Genomic DNA, 27,306 nt, shown 5'->3' with positions numbered 1-27,306 from the left:
ATGTATTGACCTGAAGGTTGAGTACATGTGAAAGACCATTTCCTTTGGAACCGCTGCATAATGCTAACCTTTAATTTCATATGGGAATAATGTATTCAGTTCAGAGTACTGTAAATATTAAAGTGGAAGACTGATTCCTGGCTGCGTTATCTTGTAACTCCAAACACACAGAAGAATTTCATCACTACTGAGGTCAGTGTCTCACCTTTTGTTTGACATTCCATAGACCTAGCACCATGTCTAACAATCTCTGCTTTTCCTGAAGCTAGATGATATGATAGCCTTTACTTAAGATTTTTTTATTTTCATGTCTTCATCATTTATTAGAGGTACTGGGGATTGAGCTCGGGGGTGTTCTACCACTGAGCTTCATCACAACCCCTTTCTATTTTTTTTCAAGACAGAATCTTGCTAAGCTGCCCAGCCTGGCTTCAAACATACAATCCTCCCACCTTGTTCTCCTGGTTTCTGGGATTGCAGGCATTTACCACTGTACCCTTCCTCTGTTTTTATATTTTTGTTACAATGATCCTGAAGTGACTTTGTTGATATTTGCTGCATGCCTAGATGTGCAGCTGGTCCCAGGTCCTGGGTACAAGGCAGAGTGTTCTGCGGAACTGTGGGGAGATGCCATGACCCCCCCCACCACTGAACCCCGGAGGTCTGGTCTCGTCAAAGGGAAAGCATGGTCATCCTTCCTCCACCTTCTCAGCTTGCAGAAATTGTATTTCTCCATCATGTTCCAGCTGAGAGATGTCCTCTTCATGAACCTCTCTGATCTCAACTCCCAATCCTCCCTCCTCTCTTCTCCCAATTTTTCTTCCTCCATGACCTCTTATATCTGTCTTACAGTGCGCGAAGCACTTCTCATCGGCGGGTGTCTATAGTTCTGCAAACTCCTTGTGAGCAGATACTTGTTCTTCTTACCAGCCTCCATGTGCTCAATAAATAGGACGCATGTCATGTAGTAGGTCCTTCTAAAGGGGCACAGGTTGAAACGACTCAAAAAAGAATGGTTCTTACAACAAATGTATCATGAGATTCAACTTTGATTAAATGAGAACCTGTTCTTACTCTTTGCGAGCTACTAAAAATAAAAATTTTTGTTTAATTATCTTTTCATCCAAATGAACCTCTCATTCACTTTTAGAAACTTTCTTCCTCACTGTTGTTCTTTGGTGATACACTAACTATCAGTTTTCTGGGGCAAGATTTTAAACATTAGAGCACAGTACTCTGCCAGACCCATGGAGAAGGTTAGGAGTGAACTCCTGTCTGCTGCACAGGGTTGATGCTTCCATTGAGAAGGAACAGGGGATTCGCCCCAGGCACTAGCCAGTTGCTAAACAAGAGGACTGTGCTACTGGACTGTCTCTGCCCTGCCTTCTTAAGAGTAAGGTCTCATGCATGTATGAGGAACCAGGGATCTCCGTTGAGGCATAGGACACAATTCCTACCTTGAAGATATTCTAATACTGATGAGAAAAACTGGCATACCAACCTTCACATGGGGAAGAAAGCCATTATTGCCAGTAAATTTTTGTAAGGGAGTAACAACAGGCTGATGGGAATTTTACTAGCCTATTGTGTTCTGACAGAGATTAATGAAGACCACGCAGTGCCCACTCCCAATAGTTTTCAGCCAACCTGAGTCAGGTGCGTGAGGTCTCAGTGTGGGGATGTTTCATGAGATGAGATATTTCTGTCCAAAATCAAGGAAAGTTGAGTTGGTGTCTTAGACTTGTGTAGAAGGGATGTGAAAGTTTCTGACCTCAGTCTCCAAGAACAGATGGAAGGATGGACCGGTGATAGCAGTCAGAGCCTTGTCATGTAAGTACTTATGCAAATTCCACTAACTAGTGGTTGATTATTATTATGGGTAACAGAACCGAGTCCATTAGAAGTGATTAGACAAGTCCAACTGCGTGCACAGGGCTGGTATCAGATGGAGGCCGTCCACTGTGTTTGGACAGATGGAACAGAGCTGAGGAGCTAAGCTATTTTTGGCGTGCGAGTGAGCTGTGTTTTATTTGTCTCCATCTTGCTTCATAAGCCACATTATTTCACGTAACTTGATCTGAGGTGTTGACCAGGGTACTTTTTTCTTTGATATTTCTCCAAGGAAGTTCCAGCTTATCAGATGTAATGATCTCCTCTAATTTGTCTTTGACTTAAAGGTATTACTAACAGACTTTTTCCTAACTTATGTTTTTAGTTTTATCATTGTAACATCAAAATTAATACGTAAGTAAAGGGGCTTTAAAAAAAAAAAAAAACTTCTAGGACTAGCTGGGGCACGGTGGCACACACCTAGAATACCAGCAACTCGAGACGCTGAAGCAGAAAGATTCCAGGTTCTAGACCAGCCTGGGCAACTTAGACTCTGTCTCAGAATAAAATTAAAAGGGTTGGAGGTGTTAACCACTGTGGTAGAGTACTTCCCTAGCATGTGCAAGGGCCTGGGTCCAAACCTTAGTACCACCAAAAAGAAAAAAAGAAAACTTTTAGGACTACAGTGAGCTGAGAAAAAGAAAAGAGTAAATCTCCTATTTCTGCATTTTATCATCTTGGAGTACGTAAAGAACAACTCTAGATTTTCTTAAAGCTTTGAGTGTGATTACTGTGTTAGCTTTTAACATTTTTGGAACTGTCTAAAAGATGTGCATGAGTAGGTATGTGTACACGTGCACACACAATTTTGTGTGTCTGTTTTTATCTCTAGGAGAACTTTCCTGGGAGCTGTTTTCAAAAGTAGCGATTGCCCTTTTCTTTACATTTCTTATCAAAGGCCACAGTGACTGCTTTTTAATTTTCTTAACTAATTTGTAATCTAAGACTCTTACCTGGGATGAGGGCAGCAATATCTGCTGTCTTTAACAATCTGCTTCTAGTTGGGTTTCACCCCAGGGGACTGTATTTATAGAGCCGCAGGTCTAGACTACGTCGCCTAAGTTAGTGCCTGCTCATCCTTAATGATGGCTTTATATCTTTTCTTCAACATTTCCTCCCTCCTCAGGACCACAGAAGCAAAGGGGTATAGGGACAGGGACAGTGGAGAGTATCTAATCTCATCTCCACATTTGACGGATGAGGGAAGAGCCTTAGGCTGTAGTGACTTGGTCAGGAAGACCCAGCAAGTTGAGGATTTACAGATGTCACAAGAATTTATATATGAAAATTAGAGTAACAATTTAATGTACTCTGGGATAGAACTGGCTTTAGACATACGTTTTGATTGCTCTTGTTTTATCTCAGAATTTCTTCACTTCTAGGGCATGATCCTCTACTTTTAACAAATTTTAGGGCGAATAGGAAATGAGTCTGGGCTAGAAGAGATACAGCAGTTCCTAGCTACAGTTTAGATAAGTGGGTGGCACATACCCTCAGAGATGATGTGGCATACAGGCAGGACATGAGGATGGGAATCCAGGTAGACAGCTGGCTTGTTGGAGTTTTACCCATGGTTTGGGGAGCTTAGATAATTACAGTAAAGTGCAGGGGGCAGTAAGAGCCAGCCAGGAGTATAAAACATGTTCCTGGAAAGGAAACCAGATGGGAGTTAAGGCCCAGCTCTGCTCCAAAACAGGGCCTTTTCCTCCCTGTAGGATTGTGTACAAGGAACACTGACGCAGGGGAGCATGAATTTCCTTGTGAGAATTCACTGGGCTTGGGTCTAGTGGTAGGCCGGGATGGGAGAAATGCAAAGTAGAGCCCAAGAACACTCCTCAGACCGGCTGGGGAGTGGGGATGGGGTGGGGTGGGCCTGGAACAGTCTAGAAGCTTCTAGCCTTAGGCTGAATCAACCCAAGACCTGGATGGCATTTGGAGACCAGGAAGAGCAGAGGCAGGGAAAAGCTAGAGACAGCACTTCCAGAACTGTCCATCTTCTCGTACGCTAGACCTCCCATCCACGGGCAGCTTCCACTCACTTAGGCTGCTAGAATGAAAGGGCCTCTCTCTTTCACAAAGGATTTCAGTGGTAGTTGTCAATTAATGGTTGACTAAAAGCCATTGTTGTGTGTTCTTCATGACGCACTCTGGCCTTTTATTTATTTTTTTGGTGTAGCACTGAACCCAGGGGTGCTTTACCACTCAGCTGTGTCCCCAGCCCCTTTATTTTTATTATGTGGCAGGGTATCACTGAGTTGCCTTGACCTGCAGCACTCCTGCCCCAACCTTGGCCTCTCGAGTTGCTGGGATTTTAGGTATGTGCCGCTGCTTCTGGCTACTCCAGATTTTTTGAGAAAGAGAAAATAGATATAATTACAAATAAAGTAAATTGCTATTATTCTTGTCTACATATGTGTTTTCTTCTATATAAGAGAAATGGTGACAGGAATTTGAAGAAAGGAAGTATTTCTTTGGAAATTAAGATAATAATGGTACCGATTAGAAAGGCCTGGAAGTTGAATCATACCAGTTTACAAAATAGGACATTAACTAAGGTGTGGACATTGGTGCCACACGATCCTGCCCGCTCAGAAGGCAGAACACAGAGTGCCCTGGTGGTCTGAGCAGGACAGCATGAGAGTCTTTGGGTGCAGGGAAGAGACTTAGTAGTGTCCACAGGGGTGCTCTTAAGAAAGGCAGACGTCAGACCTCTGGCTTGGGGCTGAGATTTGGAGAGAGTCAAGGTGATATGATTTTTTTTCTGTAAGAATTGAGGTGCTATGCAGTTAGCAAAGCAGGAAATGGAAAACTTAGGGATGATGCATAAGCCTAGTTAATAGAAACCGAGCCTGAGTAACAATGCAGATATCCAAAGTTTGGAAGAGAGAGACACCTTTGGGCACCTCATGCCCAAAGGTGAACTTGGCCTGGACATGGCTCTGTGTAGCCCTCAGGGAAAGGTGCCATCTCTGTGTCCATTTTGCACAAGATGATACTAAGGCTTTGTAAGCTCTGGCAGTCCATGAAAGATAGAAAGACGAGCTATCGGCTCCAGAAACAGTGCTCTGCTGCCGCACGACGGCATCTCCATCTCCAGGTCTATGACCTTGGGGAAGGGCAGGTGGTGTGTCGAACACCTGTCTGTTCCAGATGTGGAGCTAGGCATGTAAAATATACAGTTGCATTTAATCTTAATAAGCCCCCTGGGAGATAAGTTTCAGGACTAACTTTATAGACAAGAAAACTTAAGGTTAAATGGTTTACTCAGTGATGCGTAGCGACAGTGGCAGAATCTGGATGTCCCCCTCAGTATCACCCAAAGCCCACGACTGCATCACAGTCTACCTCGGGAACCTCGCTTGTCCTGAGTTTTAGCTTCAAACAAGCACAAAGCTATTTTCTAGATGGAAACTTCTTTATTTTTAAGCAATGTAGTCAAATGATCAAATGTGCAGGGTTAAAATGCACATGGACAAAGCCTTAGAAAGCAAGAACTGGGTGTTTCCACACATATTGAGATTCCATCAGCACTGTGGAGTGAATTGCCAGGTGACTTCTGTGAGCATGGGCTTTTGTCAGAGCTGGGTTTGAATGCTGCCCTCACCGCTGGCCAGGTGGAGCACCATGGACAGCTACTGATGTCTCTAGGATAGGAGGATAACATCATCTCTCAAAATGGCTGGTGGCACATGCCTATAGTTCCAGTCCTGGGGAGGCAGAGAAGAAAAGATTGCAGGGCTGAGATCAGCCTTGGCAACTTAGCAAAATCCTCAGCAACTTAGCAAGACTCTGTTTCAACAAATAAAATATTAGCTGGGCGTGGTGGTGCACGCTTGCAATCCCAGTATTTGGGAGGCTAAGACAAGAGGATCACAGGTTCATGGCCAGCCTCAGCTACTTAGTGAGACCTTGCTTCAAAATAAAGAATAAAAAATAGGGCCGGGGATACAGCCTGGAGGTAGAATGCCCCTGGGTTCATTCCCCAGTATCACACACAAAAAAAAAAAAAAAAAAAAAAAAGAAAAGAAAAGAAAAGAAAAAGAAAAAGGGCAAGAGGAGCCGGGCATGGTGGCGCACACTTGTAATCCCTGTGCTGGGAAGGCTGAGACAGGAGGATCGCACAGGTTCAAAGACAGCCTCAGCTACTTAGTGAGGCTCTCAGCAACTTAGTGAGACCCTGTTTCCAAATAAAGTATAAACTATGTCTGGGAGTATGGCCCAAAGTAGAAAGCCCTGGGTTCCACCCCCAGTACAACTTAAAAAAAAAAAAAAGGCAAGAGTGTGTAGCTCAGAGGTAGAATGCCTCTGGTTTCAATTTCTAGTTCACACCACCAACAAAAAGGCCATCATAAATATTAAATCTGGTAAGAAAGTGACGTCTGCAGCGTGATCGCCGGAGCACGGTTGAGCTCAGCACAGATGAATCTGCGTCACTTCTGTCCCGTGGGGCTGTCAGATTCCCATGGCTGCCTCCGATATGAATGAGCTGGTCCCTCACTGTCCCTCACATCCTCAGTGGCAGGCAGCGTATCTTGTTTCACAGAGCAGAGACGATTATGCTCAACTTCCTGCATTCCTCTTCCTTCCACTGTCTCTACTGTAGTTTGGACTTGGTGTGTCCCCAAAGGCCCATGTGTTGGAGGCCTGGTGCCCAGCCCACATACTCCAAGAGGTGACGAAGCATCCAGAGGCTGGAGGGAGCATACGAGGTCCTTAGGGGAGGGCCCTGGCAGGAGATATTTAGACATAGGCCCCTCTGTGTTTCGCTGCTTAGTGGCTGCCATCAGGTGAACAGCCTTCTGCTCTGAGCACCTCTGCCCCGCCATGTTGTCCTGTGCTGCCACAGGCCCAAAGCAACAGGACAGAAAACCTGAGTCAAAATAAACCTTCCTTCTTTTTATATTGATTATCTCAGGTGCTTTGTTAAAGTAATGAAAAACAGCCGTACACTCTCATCAGTTTGCAGGTATCAACTTCAAGTAGTGAAATAACCTTATTCAAAGTTCTAGCATCTGCGGGTTTGTCCTTTCGTACCCCTCTTTGCTCATAATACAGGAACTTAGGTTTCATCATATCGAAAATCATGAGTCATTTCTACTGCGAATAATTGGATAAGGGGGGAACTGGCAAGTTTAGGGGTTAAAGACGCCTGCTCTGCTTCAGCAAGCTAACTAGGAGCTAGCGTAGAACCTGATTCTTCTCTGCAGCATCCACATTATCTGCTTCCAGGAGACAGTGGGAGGAACAAGGAGGCCAAAGTGACTGACTTAGATATAACAAGAAAGTGTGGGACACTGGCATGGAGGACCACATTCAGAATGACTGTGACTTTACTCACTTGGATAGTAAATGTATGTTGAGGCAGTGAAGATAAGAAGTGGCCGACAGAATATATTTACTATGGTTAAACATTCTGCCAGGCGTGGTGGCATGCACCTGTCATTCCCAGTACTGTGGAGGCTGAGACAGGAGGATTGCAGGCTCAAGGCCAGCCTCGGCAAGTCAGTGAGAACTGCAGTGTAGGCCCTGTTTCAAAAATAAAAAGAGTTGAGATTATAGCTTGGAGGTAGAACATGCCTGGGTTCAATCCTAGTACCTAGTACCAAAAAATAAAAAAGTAGAAAAGCCTCTGGAAGGGGCTAGAGAGTAATCGATAAGCAGATGATTAATTGGAAACTATATTTCCTAGCCAACTTCTTTGGAAAGAGTGGCCTGGATGCTGACCAGTCCCTCGGTCATCCTTCTTGAACACAGGAACAAGGTTCTCTCTGCCACTGAGCTGCCAGAGTGAGCATCCTAAAACACAAATGAGACCTGCCCTGGCTTCTGTCTGCTGAGCGCTTGCGCCCCAGCCCAGCAGCACAGGATGACAAGTCCTCACAGACATGGCGGTCACTCCCTCCCCACACGCACGTCCTGGGCTCCGGGGGCACCCAGCTCACCCACCCCCAAATTCATGACGCCTTCTGACAACAGGCACCCTTTTTAGTAGCCTGTTTCTCTGCTTAGAAAACTCTTCTGACTCCCTTTCCATCCAGCTGGCATTCTTCAAACTCAGGTCTCCTGCCCTTACCCCTCTGCAGGCTTCCCTGGCTTCCATGACGCAGATAGCCGCGTCGCCGTGTGTCCCCTGGCGTTTAGTCTCCCACTGTTGTTCTTGCGCACAGCTTTAATTTGTGCAGGAGCCTCTCTTCCCCGGATCAGGAGTCCCTCAAGCACAGGGGTCTCATCCTGGTCACCTCCTTCCGGTGCCGATCACGGTAACCGGCGCATCAGAGACACCCAATAATTGTTGAATTACTAAGAGAGCACGCAGGCATATTGAATTAATAATGCCCAACTTCACACAAAGAGAATGTATTTCCTGTGGTTTAAAAGCACGTGTCCTAGAAAAACCTCGGGAAGGATACAAAGAAATCGATAGCAGTGGCTGCCTAGAGGGGAAGGGGCTGGGTGTTTGGGGGGGATCCTCTTCGCCACAAGTCTGCTTGGTCACTTGAATTCTGTACCACGTGCATGAGTCACATCGTATACCCCAAAGTAGTCTGATTCAGTATGTATGTGAAAACCATCTCATGCCAGCTGGTTTCATAAGTGCTTTTCTAGCAAAAGTATAGATTGTCAGTAGAAATTCATGGTTCAGTCGTCCATTATTGACAATATCAGCCCTCATCTGGAGTTCATTTAAGTCTGGAGCTCCCTGGTGTTCAAAAGCCAGGCTGTGTCCGAGAGGGCAAATATGGCCCCACCAAACTGTTCAAACCTTCAGGCTTTAACAATTGCTTTGAGGCCAGGACAGCTGGACAGAGGTCCCTTCTCACTATTCTGGCCTTGTTTCTAATTTTGAAATATTGAGCTAATTAGCTGGTTGGGCAAAAAATGAATGAATTCTCATCCCTGGAACCCAGCACACAGGATTTTTCCATTCTTGCCTGGCTCTGCACATGTCAAGGATGGGGGTCTAGAGGTACCTTTGGGTCAGGTGCAGATGCACATTGGCGTGGAGAGAGGGCTCTTAGCTTGGCAGCCTGTGCACGCCTAAATCCACTGGGTACCTTTTTCAGGTGTCAGAGTGGTTGTTGATGTTTTAGTCCATGATTATTTTTTGTGACCTAACCTATGTCTATTTCTTCACCGTTTCTTCCTCTGGATCCAAGTGTCTGAGGATATTTCTGATATGTATCGACCAATAGAAGATGTGCTATACATATAAATCCCAGCAGAGCTAACCTTGTGAGGTAGCCACCTCTCCGAGTGTGTCCTAATTAGAAAAATGGGGAGAAGATGACCAGTCTCATAGGTTTCCCCTTATAGGATTGTTCAAATAAGGATTAAATTATACGATTGGTAAAGCACCTGTCACATAATAGGAATTCAACAAATGTTAGCTCCCTGCCCACTGCCCTGAATAACTTATTAGTTTATCTAGATAACAGATGTTTTGCATAGTGAAGTGCAACTATGTTGAATTCCTAGTACTGAATGTGTATAAGACCTAAGTCACTCCTCCTGAAAAAATGTTCCTTGTTCCTTGTAGATAACTTACTTGTCTTTACTTATTGCACACACGAAGTTTTTCTAGAAGTTAAAATCTTACACTGGAGTTTTTCATATATTTCCTTTGCTTATCATTGACTAAAATATGCTTAAAATTTAAGTCACTATAATTAGTAGTACTATGTGCTTATATACATACATATATATATATATATGTGTGTGTGTGTGTGTGTGTGTGTGTGTGTGTGTGTGTGTGTGTATAATATATATGCACATATATATGACAAACTAACACCTTTCATACTAAGAACGATGTTTATCTAGGAATTTTGTGCTTACCCTCACCCCCATGGAAAAAAAAACTGAAACACCACAGGAATGAAATAAATCCAATCTGACTTCTAAATTAAAATCTTAGAATCCTAAAACCATAACTTCAAAAGATTTGTGTTTCACCATGGCCAATGCAAGCTGTCCTCACTGGCTTAACCCCTTCCCAACTCCTTGGCATCTAAAGCAAGTTAATCCAGACTCCCTCATAACCCTGGGCAGCAGGGGACCATTGTTCATGGGTTTACTATGGGCAGACCGGACTGGTTTGAACTGCACAGAGGAAGTTAATTATCAAATGTTTTAGTTGGCTCCAACAATGAATAACCAGTTCGTGTCGGACACCCTCCTATTCACCAGGGAATGTTTTGAGGTAGGTGGGGGATGGGTGCTCCCCCATCAGAATCTGCAATTGGGGAATTTGCTGGGACGGCCCTAATCTGTTTCCCAGGTTGTTTAAACCAGTTCAAGAGCAGTTAAGCAAGGTTATGTAAGAGACATGTGATGTAGCCCAAAATAGTGACTGCAAACACAGGCTGCTGTTGCTGGGCAGTTGTCAACTGCTTAAAAAGAAAGAAAGAGAGAAAGAAAGAGAAAACCCTCCAGCAGGAAAACAAATGGACCTTTAAAAATGAAAACGAGACTTAAGCAAAAAGTTAATTTTAAAAGCGATTTGGTGAAATTGCCTTTCTGATGATGAAAACGGCCGTTTTCTTTTAGGAAAAGGGACACTTCACATTGCACATGAGGTCTGGCTACTTCAACCCACCAGCAGTTAAGTGATGAGGCATTCTAAACTAGTTGGGCGCCGTGATACAGACCTTAGTTCTTATGTTTTAATGAGTAGCACCAACAACCCAACCCTCCGGATTTGTTGACTCTGGGCACCCAGCAGTCATTAAGCAGTCTGTCCTTCATCTAGTCATAAATATTACACTATTTTATAATTTTCTGTCCCTTTTAATTAAACACTCGTATAGCTTTAAAGTGTGAAAAAGAAAATTGTATTTCATGTAACTTAGCATAAAAAAATAAAGTTGTAAAGGAAAACGAGGTAATGAATTTTCTTTAACAGGATTTTTTTTTAAGGGAAAATCAAAACAACAACAGAAAAAGGGTTTAAAATATGCCTCAACTGTCATTAAGAGGTTCATACTCAACAGTTGGATTCCCACAGCAACCACATTTTGTGGGGTCCCTGCCTTTTAATGTGGACACGTAGGGAACTGGGAAGCCAGGAATGAGGTGGGAGGAAGTGGGCCAGGGGGCCTCAGATTCTCCCTGCAGGATTCAGTTCACTGTTTGTGTCTCTACTGTAGAGATATGAATCCCATGGACTCTGGAGTTGGTCTTTTTTTTTTTTTTCCTTATGGCATTCTACCTCCGAGCTACACTCCCAGCCCTATTTTTTATTCTTTATTTTGGAACAGGGTCTCACTAAATTGCAGAGGGCCTCACTAAGTAGCTGAGGCTGTCTGAGAATCCTTAGGTTTCAGCCTCAGAATGCTGGAATTGCACGCTTGCTCCACCACACCCCACACCCCCCAAGAGTTGGTCTCCTTCTTAATCCTTAAGAGACCTATTAAACCAGGGTGTGGTGACTCACTCACGCCTGTAATCCTAGTACTTGAGAGGCTGAGACAGGAGGATGACAGGGTTCCAGGCCAGACCCAGCGATTTAGTGAGACCCTGTTTCAAAATTAAATAATAAAATGAGCTGGGCATGGTGGTGCATGCTTGCAATCCCAGCATTCGAGAGGCTGAGACAGGAGGAGGATCATGGGTTCACGAACAGCCTCAGCTACTTAGGCCCTCCACAACTTAGTGAGACCCTGTTTCAAATTAAAGAATAAAAACTAGGACTGGGGGTATAGCTCGGAGGTCAAATGCCCCCCGGGTTCCATCCCCAGACCGGCAAAATAAATAAATAAACAAACAAACAAACAAATAGGGCTGGGGGTAAGGCTCAGAAGTAGACTGCTCCTAGGTTTAATCCTCAGTTGGGAGGGAGGGGAGGAGAGAGAGAGAGAGAGACAGACAGACAGACCGACAGACAGACCGACCGACGGACCGACCGACCTATTAAATAGTGCCATAGTCTCCCCACCCAGATTCTGAACAGATTAAAAAACAAAAGAGTGGCTGGTGGCTGGTAGAAGATAAAATCTCTACCTTTTATGGGTAAATAAGTTGAAGGCTTTGAGTTAGCAGTAAGGGCAGAAAGGACCTGCCACCTGAGCCCCAGAGTTAGGCGTAGGCACTGGGAGCTGGAAAAGGCCAGGCCTCCCCAGCACCCCAGAGACTTCCTGGGGAACTCTCCCCCAGGGAGAAGACAGAGCTTGGGGTTAGAGGCCACAAACCTACTAATCAGAGCAGAGCAAGTAAAGGGGATAGAGGCCTGAGGTATGACATCTTGAAGATTCCTCAGCTGGAAAGGAACATCAAGGCTAGGGCACAAGGGTTCCTCCTCTCTGGGACTCAGAGGCACCAGCACTGCATCTCAAAAGATGGGTAAGAATAGGGCAGGGGAACAGAGGCCAGTGTCAGGTTCAGTGTGTTCAATCTTCCTGCAGTCAGACGCCCACATGTACAGGGCAGTGTGTGATACATCCATTTTAAAAAACAAGAAACATAGAATTGGGGGCATTCTGTTCAGTATGGAATCTCCATAATGCCCTGCCTGGTGAAATGGAGTTCAAGTATCTCCTTCGCAGAGCTTCCTGAAAGATCCTGAAGGGATCTAGATGTACTTGCTATTAGAGCATCTAGGACCTGGTGCTTTTCATATCTCATTTCTCTGAGAACTTTGGTGTTTCCCTTTATAAAAGGATACTACTCTAGCGGGGTGTGGTGGCGCACGCTTGTAATCCCAGCATTTGAGAGGCTGAGACAGGAGGATCTAGGTTCGCGGCCAGCCTCAGCTACTTAGTGAGGCCCTCTGCAACTCAGTGAGACCCTGTTTCAAAATAAAGAATAAAAAATCGGGCTGGAGGTGTAGCTCAGAGGTAGAATGCCCCAGGATTACATCCTCAGTACTGCAAAAAAAGAAAAAAGAAAAAAAAGCATAGCACTCTGATTATCAGCCCTGCTTATTGAGGAGAGAATATTTTTCCAGGCATAGGGAGAAGAACATAACACTGATGGGGTTAAGGGAGGGAGAGGCATATGACTCCACAGATGTCACTGAATGTGAAGTTAGTGGAGCCAGCGAAAAGCCAAAGTAGAACTTCCAAAAACAACAACAAAAAAGAGATAATGGGGAAGACATCCAACAGGTATGGCCACAGCCTGGTGTTAAACATTAGCTAGGGCCAGACAAGTAGACGGATATGGGATGTGCACCATTACAACCCTATGCAGTTTTTAGATGTCTGCATGTTTGGTGTTTATGATTCAGGACCAATCTATATGTCTGTACCTGTCCATAGAAATACAAATACACAGAGGACCGATCAGCTAAGATTTTTCATTTTGTGAAATTAAATCCACAAACTGAGTGTGGTGGCGCAAGCTTGTAATCCGAGTACTCGGGAGGCTGAGACGGGAGGATCGCAGTTCACAGCTGGCCTCATCTACTTAGGCCCTTCGCAACTTAGTGAGACCCTTTCAAAATAAAGAATAAAAAATAGGGCTGGAGATGTAGCTTGGAGGTAGAATGCCCCTGGGTTCAATCCCCAGTAGCACACACACACACACACACACACACACACACACACACACACACAATCCATAAATGTATATTTCCTCTTACACCAATAATGATAACAATAAAACACCCAAACTGAAAGCATCAATAAAAATAATCCAAAGTTACGGGACCATACACCTCTGCTGTTATTTCTCTAGGAGTGGCATGTGAGTTTTGCTAAGCATATCTTTCTGTTCTGCCCTGTCCCCCACCCCTACCCCCTTGTGTGCCAGGCCACCATAATGTTGAATATAGCACTAAGGAGCTTGAACTTGAAAGTTCAGGTCGGGAAGGGTCCTAAAGACCTTTGTATAGAACGACCACAGAATCAGATTTGCAATTCAGAAGGGCCCCTGTCTAAGTTAGAGGGATAAACCTCTGTGGAGGCGCAGGACACTCCTGGAATGAGGGCCTCTCTTTAACACATCGATGTCTATATATAAGAGCTAGTGTTCTTAAACAGCTGTCAAATGTTTAAGAATCATTTGATCTAGAAGTCATGACAGAGAAGAGGCAGGCTGACTAGTTACCAGTTCACAATAATAATGATAATATGTAGTAATACATGTTAATAGCAATAATGCAATGAGGACGCCAGTTGCCACTCACCACAGCCTTGCTGTATGCCGGTGACACTCGTGTGCTCTCTATGGTATAGTCGTCCTCAAGATAGCTTAGGAGGGCCGGGCGTGGTGTCACACGCTTGTAATACCCGCTCTTGGGAGGCAGAGACAGGAGGATCACGCAGGTTCGAAGCCAGCCGTGTTGGCTTAAGAGACCCTGTTTCCAAATTTTAAAAAAAAAGCATAAAATAGGTCTGGGAGTGTAGCCCAGAGGTAGAAGGGTTTCCAGAAACCCCAGTACCACCAAAAAAAAAAAAAAAAAAAAAAAAAAAGCATAGCAGGTACGCACTTGTATAGTTTCCACGCGTAACAGATCAGGACTCTGAGGCGCAAAAAGGTTCAGTAACTTGTCCAAGGTCATGCAGATAGAGACATTCGAGTGAGGTTTGAGACGAGCGTGGTGGCACAAATCCCCGTGCTTGGGAGGCTGACACAGGAGGATCGCACAGGTTCACAGCCAGCCTCAGCTACTGAGTGAGGCTCTCAGCAACTTAGTGAGACCCTGTTTCCAAATAAAGTATAAAATAGGTCTGGGAGTATAGCCCGGAGGTAGAAAACCCTGGATTCCACCCTCAGTACCATTAAAAAAAAAAAAAAAGCTTGAAACCCAGAAGAAAGTGTTAACTTTCTATCACTGTAATAAAATATCTGAGATGAATAATTGTCAGAGGAGGGGAGCTCTATTCTGGCTCACGGTTTCAGAGGTTTGGGTCCTTGGCCATTGGGGCCTGTGGGAGGTGGCAGCACATGGTAGGAGAGGTCTGTTCACCCTCTGGTGAGAAAGCAGAGCGAGAGAGAAAGGTGAGAGCATCCCTTGACGAACATGCTCCCAATGACCTAACTTCCTCCTGGTAGGCCCCACCTCCGAAAGGTTCAGCTGCCTCCTAATAGCAACATAGGCTGGGGCCGACCTCCCGGGCCTTTGGAGGACTCTCCAGATCCAGAGGAAGGGGATCTGCTTGGGAAGCCTGGCAGCCCCTGGCCATCATCCTATTGCCCCGTCACGTAGGTAACTGTGGGCTCCTCTGTCCTCTGCCTGTCTGAGCCTCACCTGGCCAGACCAGTTGCTCCCCACATGTTTAGCTGTGTCTCTGCCTCTCTCTGGGCGAATCCTGTGTTTGAAATGCTATGCACCTGTCCTCTCCAATTTAAAACATTCCTTAAGACTTGCCTCACAGGCTGTCTTTCTCCATCAAGGCTTCCGCATCCCCCACCCACCCAGATAAGTCACTTCCTTCTTTAAAATCATTCCCTATCAATGCCATGGTGAATCATCTTATGCCTTTCAGCATCCACAATCTCATCCCACCTGCTACAATGTCAGGTCCTAGAAGCTATGGCCTACATTTTGCCTCTGTATACCTTGTCTTAAAAATCTTCATTTGGGCTTGGGGTGCAGGTCAGTGGTAGAGCGCTGCCTAGCATGCATGAGGCCCTGGGTTCCAGCCCCAGCACTGTCAAAACACACAAAAACAAGCAAAAACAACAAAGAAGCTTTGTTCTTGAATGGAGCGAAAGCATTGTCTGGAAATATATTTTAAATCCCAGAACTTCTTTTTCTTCTTCCTTGGTCTTCAACTTGCTTGTCCGTGAATATCTGCTAGCCCCATCTTCTCATCCTCAGGGGTGCTATTTCCCACAAAGAATTCAGTCCCGAACACACACACGCCTCCTTGTTTTTCAGTCTTAACATTAAGTAGTACCAGAAAACAGGAGGTACCAACAGCAACAATACAAGGAAGTTACTGCTTTGCAGATTCTTAACACCACTCGGTCGGTCGCGGGCCTTAGTTCAGATTTCTTAGTTGAGCAGCAAACAGATTGGAAAGTCTCAGCTTTTAGTCCTGTGTTTACTCTAAGGATATAATTCAACACCCTCACATCCTGGCCAGCTTTTAGAAGAAGCTAAGTCTTGGAGATGGGATCAGAAGCTAATGGTATTTGTCTTGTCTCAAGTGGTCCCTTTTAATCTAGAGGCCTCCTCACTCCATGCGAGCCTCTCTCCTGCAGGAAGTTCTTTATTCACTTAAATTTAATTAAGAGTTGACTATATTTATTCTTTGAATTTTCTCACCCTATTTTTTTTAAGAGTGAGCTAATCAAATAGATGCTGGGTGATAACTTCACTGCCACCATTTTATTTTATTTTGTTTTGTTTTGTTTTGGGGGTTCTCATATAAAGCCAGGCTTTGTGCTTCTTGTGAATATAGGCAGGTAGACAGACAGATAGATATCCCTTTATATCCATAAAACAAGCCGGGTGTGATGGCACATGTCTGTAATCCCAGTAATCGGGAGGCTGAGACAAGAGGACTGCATGGTCATGGCCAGCCTTAGCAATTAGCAAAGCCCTTCACAACTCTGTGAGACCATGATTCAAAATAAAAAATAAAACAGGGCTGAGGATGCAGCTCAAAGGTAGAACACCCCTGGTTTCCATCCCCACTACCACCAAAAAAACAATCCATCTAACAACCCACAAAGTAGGTGTTGCTATCTCCATTTTTATAGGTTGGAGACCCAAGATGAAGACACATTAGTAGCCTGCCTGAGAAGTTCTTAGTGACTGAGTCAGGGATAGAAACCCCCACACCTCTGGTTACAGAGCCGACTCTCTCTCCCTGCTTCTTTTTACTGCCTTCCATGTTCTTGTATTAGTGATGCTTTAAGGCCCACCTGTCCCCCATCTGTATTTTCTCATTTGGGACCAGCTCAAGTATAATGAAAAGCTAGTTCTTGATTTCAAAGTCATCAGAAATTTTTAAAGATAATTTGTTTTGCTTTCCAGAGCTTTTAAAATAATGAAATTTCATTTTGCTTCCTCCTTCTTTCCTTTCCTTCCTTCTTTCCTGCCTTCTTCCTTACTTTTTTTTTTTTTTTACTAGATAATGAACCCAGGGGCATTCTACCTCTGAGTTATTCCCCTAGCCCTGTTTTACTTTTTATTTTGAAACAGGGTCTCCCTACGTTGCTAAGGCTAGTCTTGAACCTGTGATCCTCCTAACTCAGTGTCCCAAGCACTGGAATTACAGGTGTGCAACATTACACCTGGCTACGGTTTACTTTTAAACACTTACTGAATTAAAAAAAAAATACCTAATGAATTTTTCTACAGTTAAAAGTAAGCCAGGCATGGTGGCACATGTTCGTAATCCCAGTACTGGGGAGGCTGAGACAAGAGGATTGCAAGTTTGTGGCCAGCCTCAGCTTCTTGAGCCCTTTGCAACTCAGTGAGACCCTGTTTGAAGATAAAGAATAGAAAATAGGACCAGGGATGTAGCTTGGAGGTAGAATGCCCCTAGGTTCAATCCCAAGTTCCACACACACAAAAAGTAGTATCATAGTTGGCAACAATAGAAGGGAAAAATCATTACTTTTGATTTATGTTTTATTTTTTAACCCAACTTTATTGTTTAGTTTTGCTTTATAGGTCTATAAGGCATTTTTTCCCTATAAGTATTTTTTGTTTTCCTGTAAGTCTATGAGTCTATATAGCATGCATACTTACTGACCTAAGCATCTTGGTACCCCACTGAGATGGTGGGAGCTTTCTATTTTCTCTAGAACCACTGACTTTTTTCCAAAATACCCATCAGATGCTTAGTCGGGACATACCTGCACACAGGTGGACAAGGAACTCAAGTTCCCTGAGCCCATCAGCAGAGTCTCAGCCCGAGGGCAAGATGTTCTTGCATCCAAATGACCCAGTCACAGGACCATCTAAGGAAACCTAACCATTGTCAGTGGGGAATGATGTGGGCTCTCCTGGGGTGAATTACGGAGGTTAAGCTGACTTTGCTATGATTTCACAGACCCATCTACTGCTTCCTTGTAATCCTTAGAGTTGGTTTTCTTAATGGACATATCCATGAAGAGCAGGGTCAAAGAGTAGATGTGGGCAGGGAGGAGCCAGGGTAAAACCCACCAAGTGTGCGTGCATGTACATCATTATCACTGTGAACTGCATTATGGGATGAGATTATAATGCAACAATAAAAGTAAAAGGGGGGTGATGGGGCAAAAATGATTTGTATGGCAGAACTTATGGGAGCCAGTAGGCTTTGTGTGAACATTCATTACCATGGGCTTTGGCTGCAGCACTGTGTACCTAAAGTTCTCCACGTGGCAGCTCTATCTTAGATGACAGGTGCACGATTCAGACATTCATTTATTCCTACTGCATTTATTCCATGATCACCTCTGTGCCAGGAAGTATACTGTTTGTACCATCTTCCTACTTCGTACGTTGGCTGATGCACTACGTCTCCAGGGTGCTTAATAGTGCACCACAGTGTGGGACAGGGCAGTGCATTCTTGTAATCCAGTACTTGGGAGGCTGAGGCAGGAGGATCACAGGTTTGACACCAGCCTGGGCAATGTAGTAAGACCCTGTCTCAGAATAAAAATAATAAAAAAGGGCTGGAGGTGTAGCTTGGAGGTACAATGCCCCCTGGATTCGATCTCCAGTCCCCCCCCCAAAAAAAAAAACAGTGCCATACTGACTATGGACATATGCTCAGCAGATTGTGTAGAAAACTTTATTTTAAAAGAATATTTTGGAACGTTCAAGTCATTCCTTTTACTTAAAGTAATTTTTCTCTCTCTCATGTTGTAGAAGGGTGTATTCCTCCCCCTTTTGGGGGTATCTATTACAGTGCCTGTTATCAGCTAGCTAAATAGAACTTTCTCCATATTTTTATGAGAAATATTATAATCTATTTGAAAGTTGTGGGATATTTGCATTTACCCCTATAATTTTTAATTTCTTTTCCAATGTTTCCGAGTTGTATCAGTAGAACAAGTTGTAGGTTTTGAAATGTGGTCGGGGTGGCTAGGTTACATTCTTCATTGACATAGTCCACCATTGTTCATTTTCTTCAGATAGATAGAAAGTGCTTAGATGTAGGTAGCTTCTTATTTACATTTTTAAAAATCAGTTATTTATGCAAATAGCCCTCACTTTTCTCTATTAATTTGTTGAAAACACAAAGCCAGCAGTAACTACTTCTGAGAGGACCTCCCAACGGGGAGGCTGAACTTCCCTGAGGTGGGCTTCCATCAGTGCCCCATTGAATTCCTGGGCTCTGCCTTCTGTGCTTACCATAAGCTGCCCATGCCTGGCCCCCTTGTGGTTGGACGGGGCCACTGCACTGGCTCTGAGCAGTGACCCAGCTGTCTCTCCTGCGCTGCAGCATTAAATTTCCTAGGTCATGTTCCAAAGACTCTGGTCATGAAAGTGATGAGAATGGTGGCCGCTCCATCATACTGGGGGTGGATTGAGAAGATGGGGCTGGAATCCCTAGCCTCTTAGCAACAAACCAACTGACTAATTTTCATGTATTGCACGTCTTCTTTATTTTTTACTGATTCCTACTCTTTATTATTTTATGAATCATTTACTTTAGGTTTAGTTATTTCTTTTTTATAACTTCTTCAAGTAGAATCTTTTCTTTTTTTATATTTATTTATTTATTTATTTATTTTTGCGGGTTTGGGGATGAAACCCAGGGGCATTTGACCTCCGAGATACAACTCCTGCCCTTTTTTTTTTTAAACTTATTCTTTATTTTGAAACAGGGTCTCACTGAGTTGCAGAGGGCCTCACTAAGTAGCTGAGGCTGTCTGCGAACCACGATACTCCGGTCTCAGCCTCCCCAATGCTGGGATTACAAGCGTGCGCCACCACACCCAGCTTCAAGTGGAATCTTAAATCATCAGTTTTGAACGTGTGTGTGTGTGTGTGTGTGTGTGTGTGTATTACTAGGGATTGAATCCCAGGGCATTCTGTGTCTGAGCTACAACCCCAGCCCTTCTTTTTTCTCCAGAACAAATACTCGCTAGGTTGCTGAGAATCTTACAGTGCTTCTGAGGCTGTCCTCAAATCTGTGATCCTCCTGTCCCACCCTCCCAAGTACTGGAATTAGAAGCATGCACAACCACACCTGGCTTTTTTCCTTTTTAACAAAAGCATAAAAAAAATTCTAGGCATGGTGTCACACTCCTGTAATCCTGGTACTTGGGAGGCTGAGACAGGGGGAGCACAGATTTGAGGACAGCCTCAGCAAGTAGTGAGACTAGCATCAACCTAGCAAGACCCTGTTTCCAAATAAGAAATGAAATCAGACTGGGGGTATAGCTAGAAGGTAGAATACCTCTGGGTTCAATCCTCAGTACCAAAATATAAATATATATGTTAAATTTTGAAAAAGCTTCCTAAGTACAATTTTAACTATATTTCACAAATTCAATGTGTTGATGTTTTATTATCATTTAATTTGAAATATTCAACCATTTCCTTTGTGATTACTTCTTTGAGCCATAAATTACTTAGAGATATGTTGCTTAATTTTCAAATATGTGGGACTCTTCTTGTTATCTTTTTCTTATTAACTTCTAACGTAATTCATTTCTGGTCAAAAAGACATGCTTTAAATTCTCTTAAAATTGGACATTTTCTTCACAGCTCAGAGTGTGTCCTCAGCGGTCCATGTGCACTTGAGAGAAATATGTATATTTTTCCATTGTGTGCCCTAGGTGCCAAGGTTTAAGCATTTGATAATACTCTTCAGTTCTTCTCTACTCTTTCTGATTGTCTAGGTAGTAATTGTTCTATTGATTGCAGAGAGAGGGTTTTTTTTTTTTTTAATTTCCAGCTATGGTTTGGGGTATATCTTTTCTTCTCAGTTTAGCAAATTTTTGCCTGATGTATTTGGAAGTTCTGCTGTTAAACACCTTAGATACTTGGGATTATTATATCTCAATTTGATCAGTGTGAGATGAAAGTTTTTATCTTTGGCACTATTCTTTGTCTTAAAATCTTCTTTGTCCGATTTTAATATGGTCATATATGCTTTCTTGGGCTTTTGTTTGCATTATATATATATATTTTTTCCCATCTTTTAGACTGAAACCTCTATGCGCTTTTATATTTAAAATGCCTATAGCATATACTCAGGTCTTGCTTTTTAAATCTAATTGACCACCTTTGACTTTTGAATGTTTAGACCATTTATATTTAGTGGAAATTTTACTATACTTGGTATACTTTATATCTTTTACCTTGCTATTTTTTTCTGTTCCCTCTGTTATTCTCTTCTTTTTCCTTTTATGTAACTTTGGGGATTAATATTTTTATTATTCTATTTTACACCTATAATTTTCTTGAATTATATTTAATTTTTTCTAGTGGTTGCTCCATGGCAGCATTTCTCAAATTGGAATTGATAACAAATTTATGGTTATATAAAATATGGTCAGATTTCTGAGCCTATCCCATTGTTTCTGAATTACAAAGTTTGAGGAAGGTACTGAGAATTTAAGTTTCTGATATGTTCCCAGGTGATTCTGAGACAGCTGGTACAGGGACCATACTTGAAGAGCGCACTTTGGGAACTAGAGATTACAGGATATATTCCTTATTTTTCATTGTCTACCCTGCATTATTTTAGGCCATTTCAAATATAATGCAAGGAGCTTACAGCAGTAGAATTTCATTCATACCCTATCCTATTTTGTTGACATTTTATGTATATATCATTCTAAAACACCATAATGTGTTTTTATTATGAAACAGTCATTTGACTATTAAAGGATTGAAGAAAGAAAATTTCTAGAATTTTCTCATCTGTTTACCATTTTAAGTGCTCACTTTTGTCTATATTCAAATTTCTATTTGGTATCATTTTTCTAAAGCATGAAAAACTTCCTTTTTCATTTCTCATAATGCAACCTGCTGGGAGCAAATTATCTTAATTCGTGTTTATCTAAAATGTCTTTATTTCACCTTCATTTTTGAGAAATGCTTTTGTTACAGAATTCTAGAGTGATAGTCTTTAGAGATATTTGCATTGTCTTTAGGCCTCAGTGTTTTGATTTTTAAAACTGTCCTCATCCCCAGTGGCTGCTTTCCAGAATTTTCTCTTAGCTGCATGCGCTGGTGCCTGCCTGTGGACAGTAGAAAATCTCATTTCCAGAATTTTCTCTTTCAGTTTCTGTATAGCAGTCCCAAAGTCTGTTCTTCACCTTTTTAGGCCAATAAGACTGAAGCTTTTTGCTTGGTTTCTAGCCACCCCGCACTGCTTGGAGTACAGAGTCCTGGAGAAAATGCTATTCAAACGCGAAGTCTTCTCTAGAGTGATCCTCCTCTCGGTTTTCCTAGCTGACCACGTGCCTGCTCTTGGTCAGTCCACATCTTTCACCCCACCCATCTGGTAGACAGTTCATAATTATCTCTGGCAGGTTCATCTGATTTATGATGTTCTGACATGACTAGAAGTATAATTCTTCTCACAGTAGACATACAACTTAAATGAGAAATAAATCTTTCTTCTCTGACCACTGATTTCTTTTAAGCCCAGGATTATTCCTGTGGCCCTACCTTCTGACTAATGCATGAATTTGCACAGAGGCCGTCTCTGAGAACTTTCCCATGGACGGTGTGCCAAACTACTGCGTAACCTGAGGGCTAATATTTCTAAAACACAGCCCTCCCTGGTCCTGGCATTGCTTTAACAGTGACATCCCAATGCCTGCTCAATGAAACCTCAGTTCCTTAGCTTGTCATTCAAGGCCACTGCTTTCTGGTCCCCAGCATTGCGGTTATCTGTCTTTTTTCAATATTATAGTAGAAAACCGTTTACCCAATTGGGCATGGTGGTTCACACCCTTAATCCCAGTATTTGGGAGGGTGAGACAAGAGGACTGCAGATTTGAGGCCAGCCTGGATAACTCAGCAGGAACCTCAGCAACTTTCAAAATAAAAAATAAAACAGGCTGGGGTATAGTTTGGAGGTAGAATACCCCTGATTTCAGTCCTCAGTAAAAGGAAAGAAGAAAGGGAGGAAGAGAAGGAGAGAGTTTACCCCACAAGCCACCATGTGACTTACTCAGGATTAGGTCTCCTCACCCTGGAAAAGCACAGTGTTTAAAAAGAAAATGATCAAAAGTTTTAAACCTTCAGCAGGGCGTGGTGGCGCACGCTTGTAATCCCCGTGCTTGGGAGGCAGAGACAGGAGGATCGCACAGGTTCGAAGCCAACTGCGCTGGCTTAAGAGACCCTGTTTAAAAAAAAAAATACATATATATATATACATATATATATATATATATATATATATATATATCTGGGAGTGTAGCCCGGAGGTAGAAGGGTTTCCAGGCAGTACCACCAAAAAAAAAAAAAAAAAAAAAAAAAGTTTTAAGGCTTGGAATCTCACTTTTGTTGTGCGTGCTATTATTGCTGTTTTAATATGGATTAAGGGGTGAGACATACATTATACATTTCTGTAGGAACAATTTAAATTTTTTATGTTTAGCCAACCAAAAAATATGAATGGTAGAACTGTCTGAAATTTATTATGATGTGTCTTCAGTAGTCTTCTACAATCCTATTCTGTATGAATATGGAATGTTGTGCCTGGAAGAGAATCATTCTGCAGTTGTTAAAATTGTGTGTGTATGCCGGGCGTGGTGGCGCACACTTGTAATCCCCGCGCTTGGGAGGCAGAAACAGGAGGATCGTGCAGGTTCGAAGCCAGCCGCGCGCGCTGGCTTAGGAGACCCTGTTTCCAAATAAAAATGTAAAAATAGGTCTGGGAGTGTAGCCTGGATGTAGAAGGGCTTCCAGGAACCCCAGTACCACCAAAAAAAAAAAAAAATTGTGTGTGTGTGTGTGTGTGTGTGTGTGTGTGTGTGTGTGTGTTACTAAAGATTGAACCCCGGGCCATTCTGCCTCTGAGCTGCACCTCTTGCCCTGTTTTATTTATTTATTTTTTTAATCTTGAAAAAGGGCCTCACTGAGTTGCAGAGGGCTTCACTAAGTTGTTGAGGCTGGCCTCAAACCTGCATCCTCCCATCTCAACCTTTTAAATACTGGTAACACAGGGCCCTGCCACCATGCCCGGGGAATAATGTAGATATTTAAAGGATATTCATAAAAACAATGTTTATAGAACAATCATAGCTTTTGGAAGTGTGTTTTTGAATACCCAGGCATGAAAACCTTCTGGTATGTGCATAAGACAGTGACCATTCCTCACACACTCTTGTATGCCTGCAATCCAAAAGACTTGTCTGTACTTATTGTCAATGATAGATGTGGGAAGAACTTTACGCTACATCAGACGAACCCCTTATGCAAATGTTTTGGGTCCTTGCCCACTTGGGGGGCTCCCCATAAATACTTGGTGAATTGAAACAAATTCAAATTGCATTTAGTTATTTCCTTGGACTTTAAAGTGCATTGAGTTTATTGTGAGTTATAAATGAGGTCTGTAGCTTGGTATTCAACCTCATATCATGTAAAAGGCACATGCAATTCCAGTTGCCAGCAGAAATTCTGCCTGATAAAGTAACTGTACTTTACTCAGAGTGCTCTTTGGCTTATTATTTCCAAAGAGCGCTCTCAGAATCCTAGTCAACCACCAGCAAATTATATTGTGAACTGTTCTTTAGAAATCCTCTTTTCTTAAAATTATCAGGCCTCATGAATGCTGCTTTTGCAGTACCTTTTAGGGAAGTCACTTCACCAGTTCTCGTGTGAGTTTCTTTTTGTGAATGATAGCAGTAATAATAATTGCCTTATCTGTGTTGTGGGGGTGTTCTAAGGCCTAATGAAGATAGCATATCTTCTCCAAAATCTATGCAGCATCATGAAGTGTTATGTTAACCAGTTACTGTCTTCAGTATGGATAGCTTGCCTTTATGTATCACCTGCTCTTACATATGTTCATTACAAACATTAAGTTTTTATAAAATGCAGTTGGTTATTACAATGGTTGGGTTTTGTTCCTTAAGTTTGTTAGATTTCCCTAGTCTATTACTATTTTATTATTGTTGTTGCTATTAAATTTTCTATAATATTATATGATATGCTCTAGATTAAATTATTTTAATTTGATTAAGCAATAGTCATTATTTTAATTAGGCATTTACTATAATTAGTAATTCTCAACCAAGGATAATGATGGTATTGGGCTTACAGGAGGCTCTAACTAAGTTCACTAAGTTACAGTTATCAGTAAGACTCCCTTTCTCATTTTGCATATTTTCGGTGACTCATGACTCAGTCCACAGACCTCTTCCATTAGTCTACACTAAACTTACCATCTGATCTCACCTGACGTCATGACTTACAAGAACAACCATAAACTGATGGCATTTTCAGCACAGACCTCTTCCTAACTCTGTATTTCTAGCTGCCAACACCCCCACTTGAGTACTGATCAGACATTTCAGACTGTCATGTTCAGGAGAGAGCTAGGGCAATACCCGTAGACCTCAGGCTCCTGCCATCTTCCCCATCTTAATTAACAGCAGTTAAATTTTTCTAGTTGTTCAGCTGAAGAATATTACTTCTGCCTCCTTACCTATGTTTTCCTTCTGGCCCATGAATACAGCCTCACAGTTCCACCTTCAGAACACACCACATCTCACTACCATTACACTAACCCAACCTCTTTTATCTCTCCTCTAGATTATAATAATTACCTCTTACCCCTGTTCTTCCTGCTTCTGTCCTTAGTCCACCATGGTCAGTTTTCAAGCTAGCAGTTAGAGTGATCCTAATCAATGTAAATCATATCAAGTGACTTCTGTGCTCCAGGCTCTCTGGTCTGGTGGCCTTTTAACTGGGAGTGACAGTCCAAGTCTTGGCTATGACTTCTGAGGCCTGTGCTTTGGCTCCAGTTAGCTCTGTCTCCTTACATTCCCATTCTATTCTGCTCATTCACTCGTGACGTCCTTGCTGTTCCTAAAACATGCCAACTATTCTCCATCCTTGCTCCTGTTGCATTGGCTTTTCCCTCTGCCTGGTATATCTTCCGCCCTGGATGTCCACAGATTGAAGAACCATTGGCCCTTCATTTCAAAGTCACCTTCCCATGAGGCCCTTCCCGTGTGTTCTAAAATCCCAACAACCGGTGTACACACCAGGTTACGTGCCTCCGCTCTGTTTTTCTCCCTAGCACTAATTACTGTCAACTCTTTATACTTTTATCCAAGTACCTTGTGTACTGTATGCTTCCCCCGAATAGAATGAAAGTTAACAAGAACAGAGACTTTTTTCTGTCTTGCACATTGTTGTGTCCCCAGCATTACTGCTAGTGTCCAGTGCTCACATTGGGTCGATGTTTAGTTCCAGATCAGTTTACAGAATAAAAGAGTTAAACATTCCCAATGCTGTAATTTGAAAGTCTTCCCAGTGAAATTACAATGTCAGTGGTGGTAGACATTGCAATTTAGAGTTGCAGTAGGACCTTTAGATTGGTGTTGTCATGACATCTGAAAGAAATTTATACCATGGCCTGAGTCCATGCAGCTATCAACAAAATTCAGACATTGGAAGAGGTAGCTCGTTTCATACAAGAACTTGTTTGGAAAGAAATGAAGGGTTATTGAACTTAAGCCAAAGTCTCAGTTGCATTTAACTGACCATTCCCTTATCCATATTACCCATAAGTCATGTTTGCCTTCTACCGTTTTGAAGATGAGATATAAAGGTGGGAAAGAGGAGGTTTCACATTCTGACCATACATATTTGTATTTTTTACTAGTTATGATAGTCATTATTTTAACTATTTTTATTATTAAATCAGGGCAACACAACTATTTATGTGCTGGAAGAAATGATTGCATCATTGATAAGATTCGACGAAAGAATTGCCCTGCCTGCAGGCTTCAGAAATGTCTTCAAGCTGGAATGAATTTAGGAGGTAAGTTTTGTACTTTCATTTAAAATTTATAATACATAATATAGTACCATGAGGATCTATGTGCTCCCAAAATTGAATATGAACCTAGAGTGGACCAAAGGTTTCTAAATATCTAATAAGTTCTATTTTTATACCACAACACTTTAGGAGGAGGAAAGTATTTCTTAACTGAAATTAAAAGGAGACATGATGGGTAGCTCTTATCCTAAATAATTTTTCAAGCCTGAGTTTGTTACATTTCAGGAACTGGATCTTTAACTAAAATAAGAATGAATGACTTTTTGTATAAAATCAAAACTAACATATTTTACTGCCATGTCAGACCTACATATCATAACATTAAACAGATATTAATATATTCCTTACTATAAGTGTAACATATGAAAAAAAATCTTTAAACTGTTAGAGACGTTCACCAAAACAAGAGGAGATAGTAAAAGACTAGATCCAAATATGAAAGTGTACTATATTCATGGATGGGAAGAATCAACATCATAAAGGTATAATCTTACCCTAAGTTAATATAACACAATCCTAAGAAAAATGCCAAGCCAGGCATGGTGGTGCA

At 42.4% G+C, this 27,306-nt stretch overlaps 1 protein-coding gene across 2 annotated transcripts in view; it reads left to right on the top strand.

Moving 5' to 3' along the window:
• The window catches only part of NR3C2 (nuclear receptor subfamily 3 group C member 2), a gene marked incomplete at both ends in the record, with an annotated part of 355,651 nt that overhangs the window by 225,466 nt on the left and 102,879 nt on the right, over positions 1-27,306 (top strand). For both annotated transcript variants that reach the window (XM_080697437.1, XM_080697436.1), the window contains one exon: positions 26,622-26,738. In XM_080697437.1, the coding sequence (XP_080553563.1) occupies positions 26,622-26,738 (117 nt within the window). The remainder of the gene's footprint in view (positions 1-26,621; positions 26,739-27,306) is intronic.

Source organism: Muscardinus avellanarius, assembly GCF_963383645.1.
Source record: "Muscardinus avellanarius genome assembly, chromosome: 6".
NCBI lineage: Eukaryota > Metazoa > Chordata > Mammalia > Rodentia > Gliridae > Muscardinus > Muscardinus avellanarius.
The sequence above is the reverse complement of the archived record's forward strand: the minus strand, read 5'-3'. Positions and strand labels throughout refer to the sequence as shown.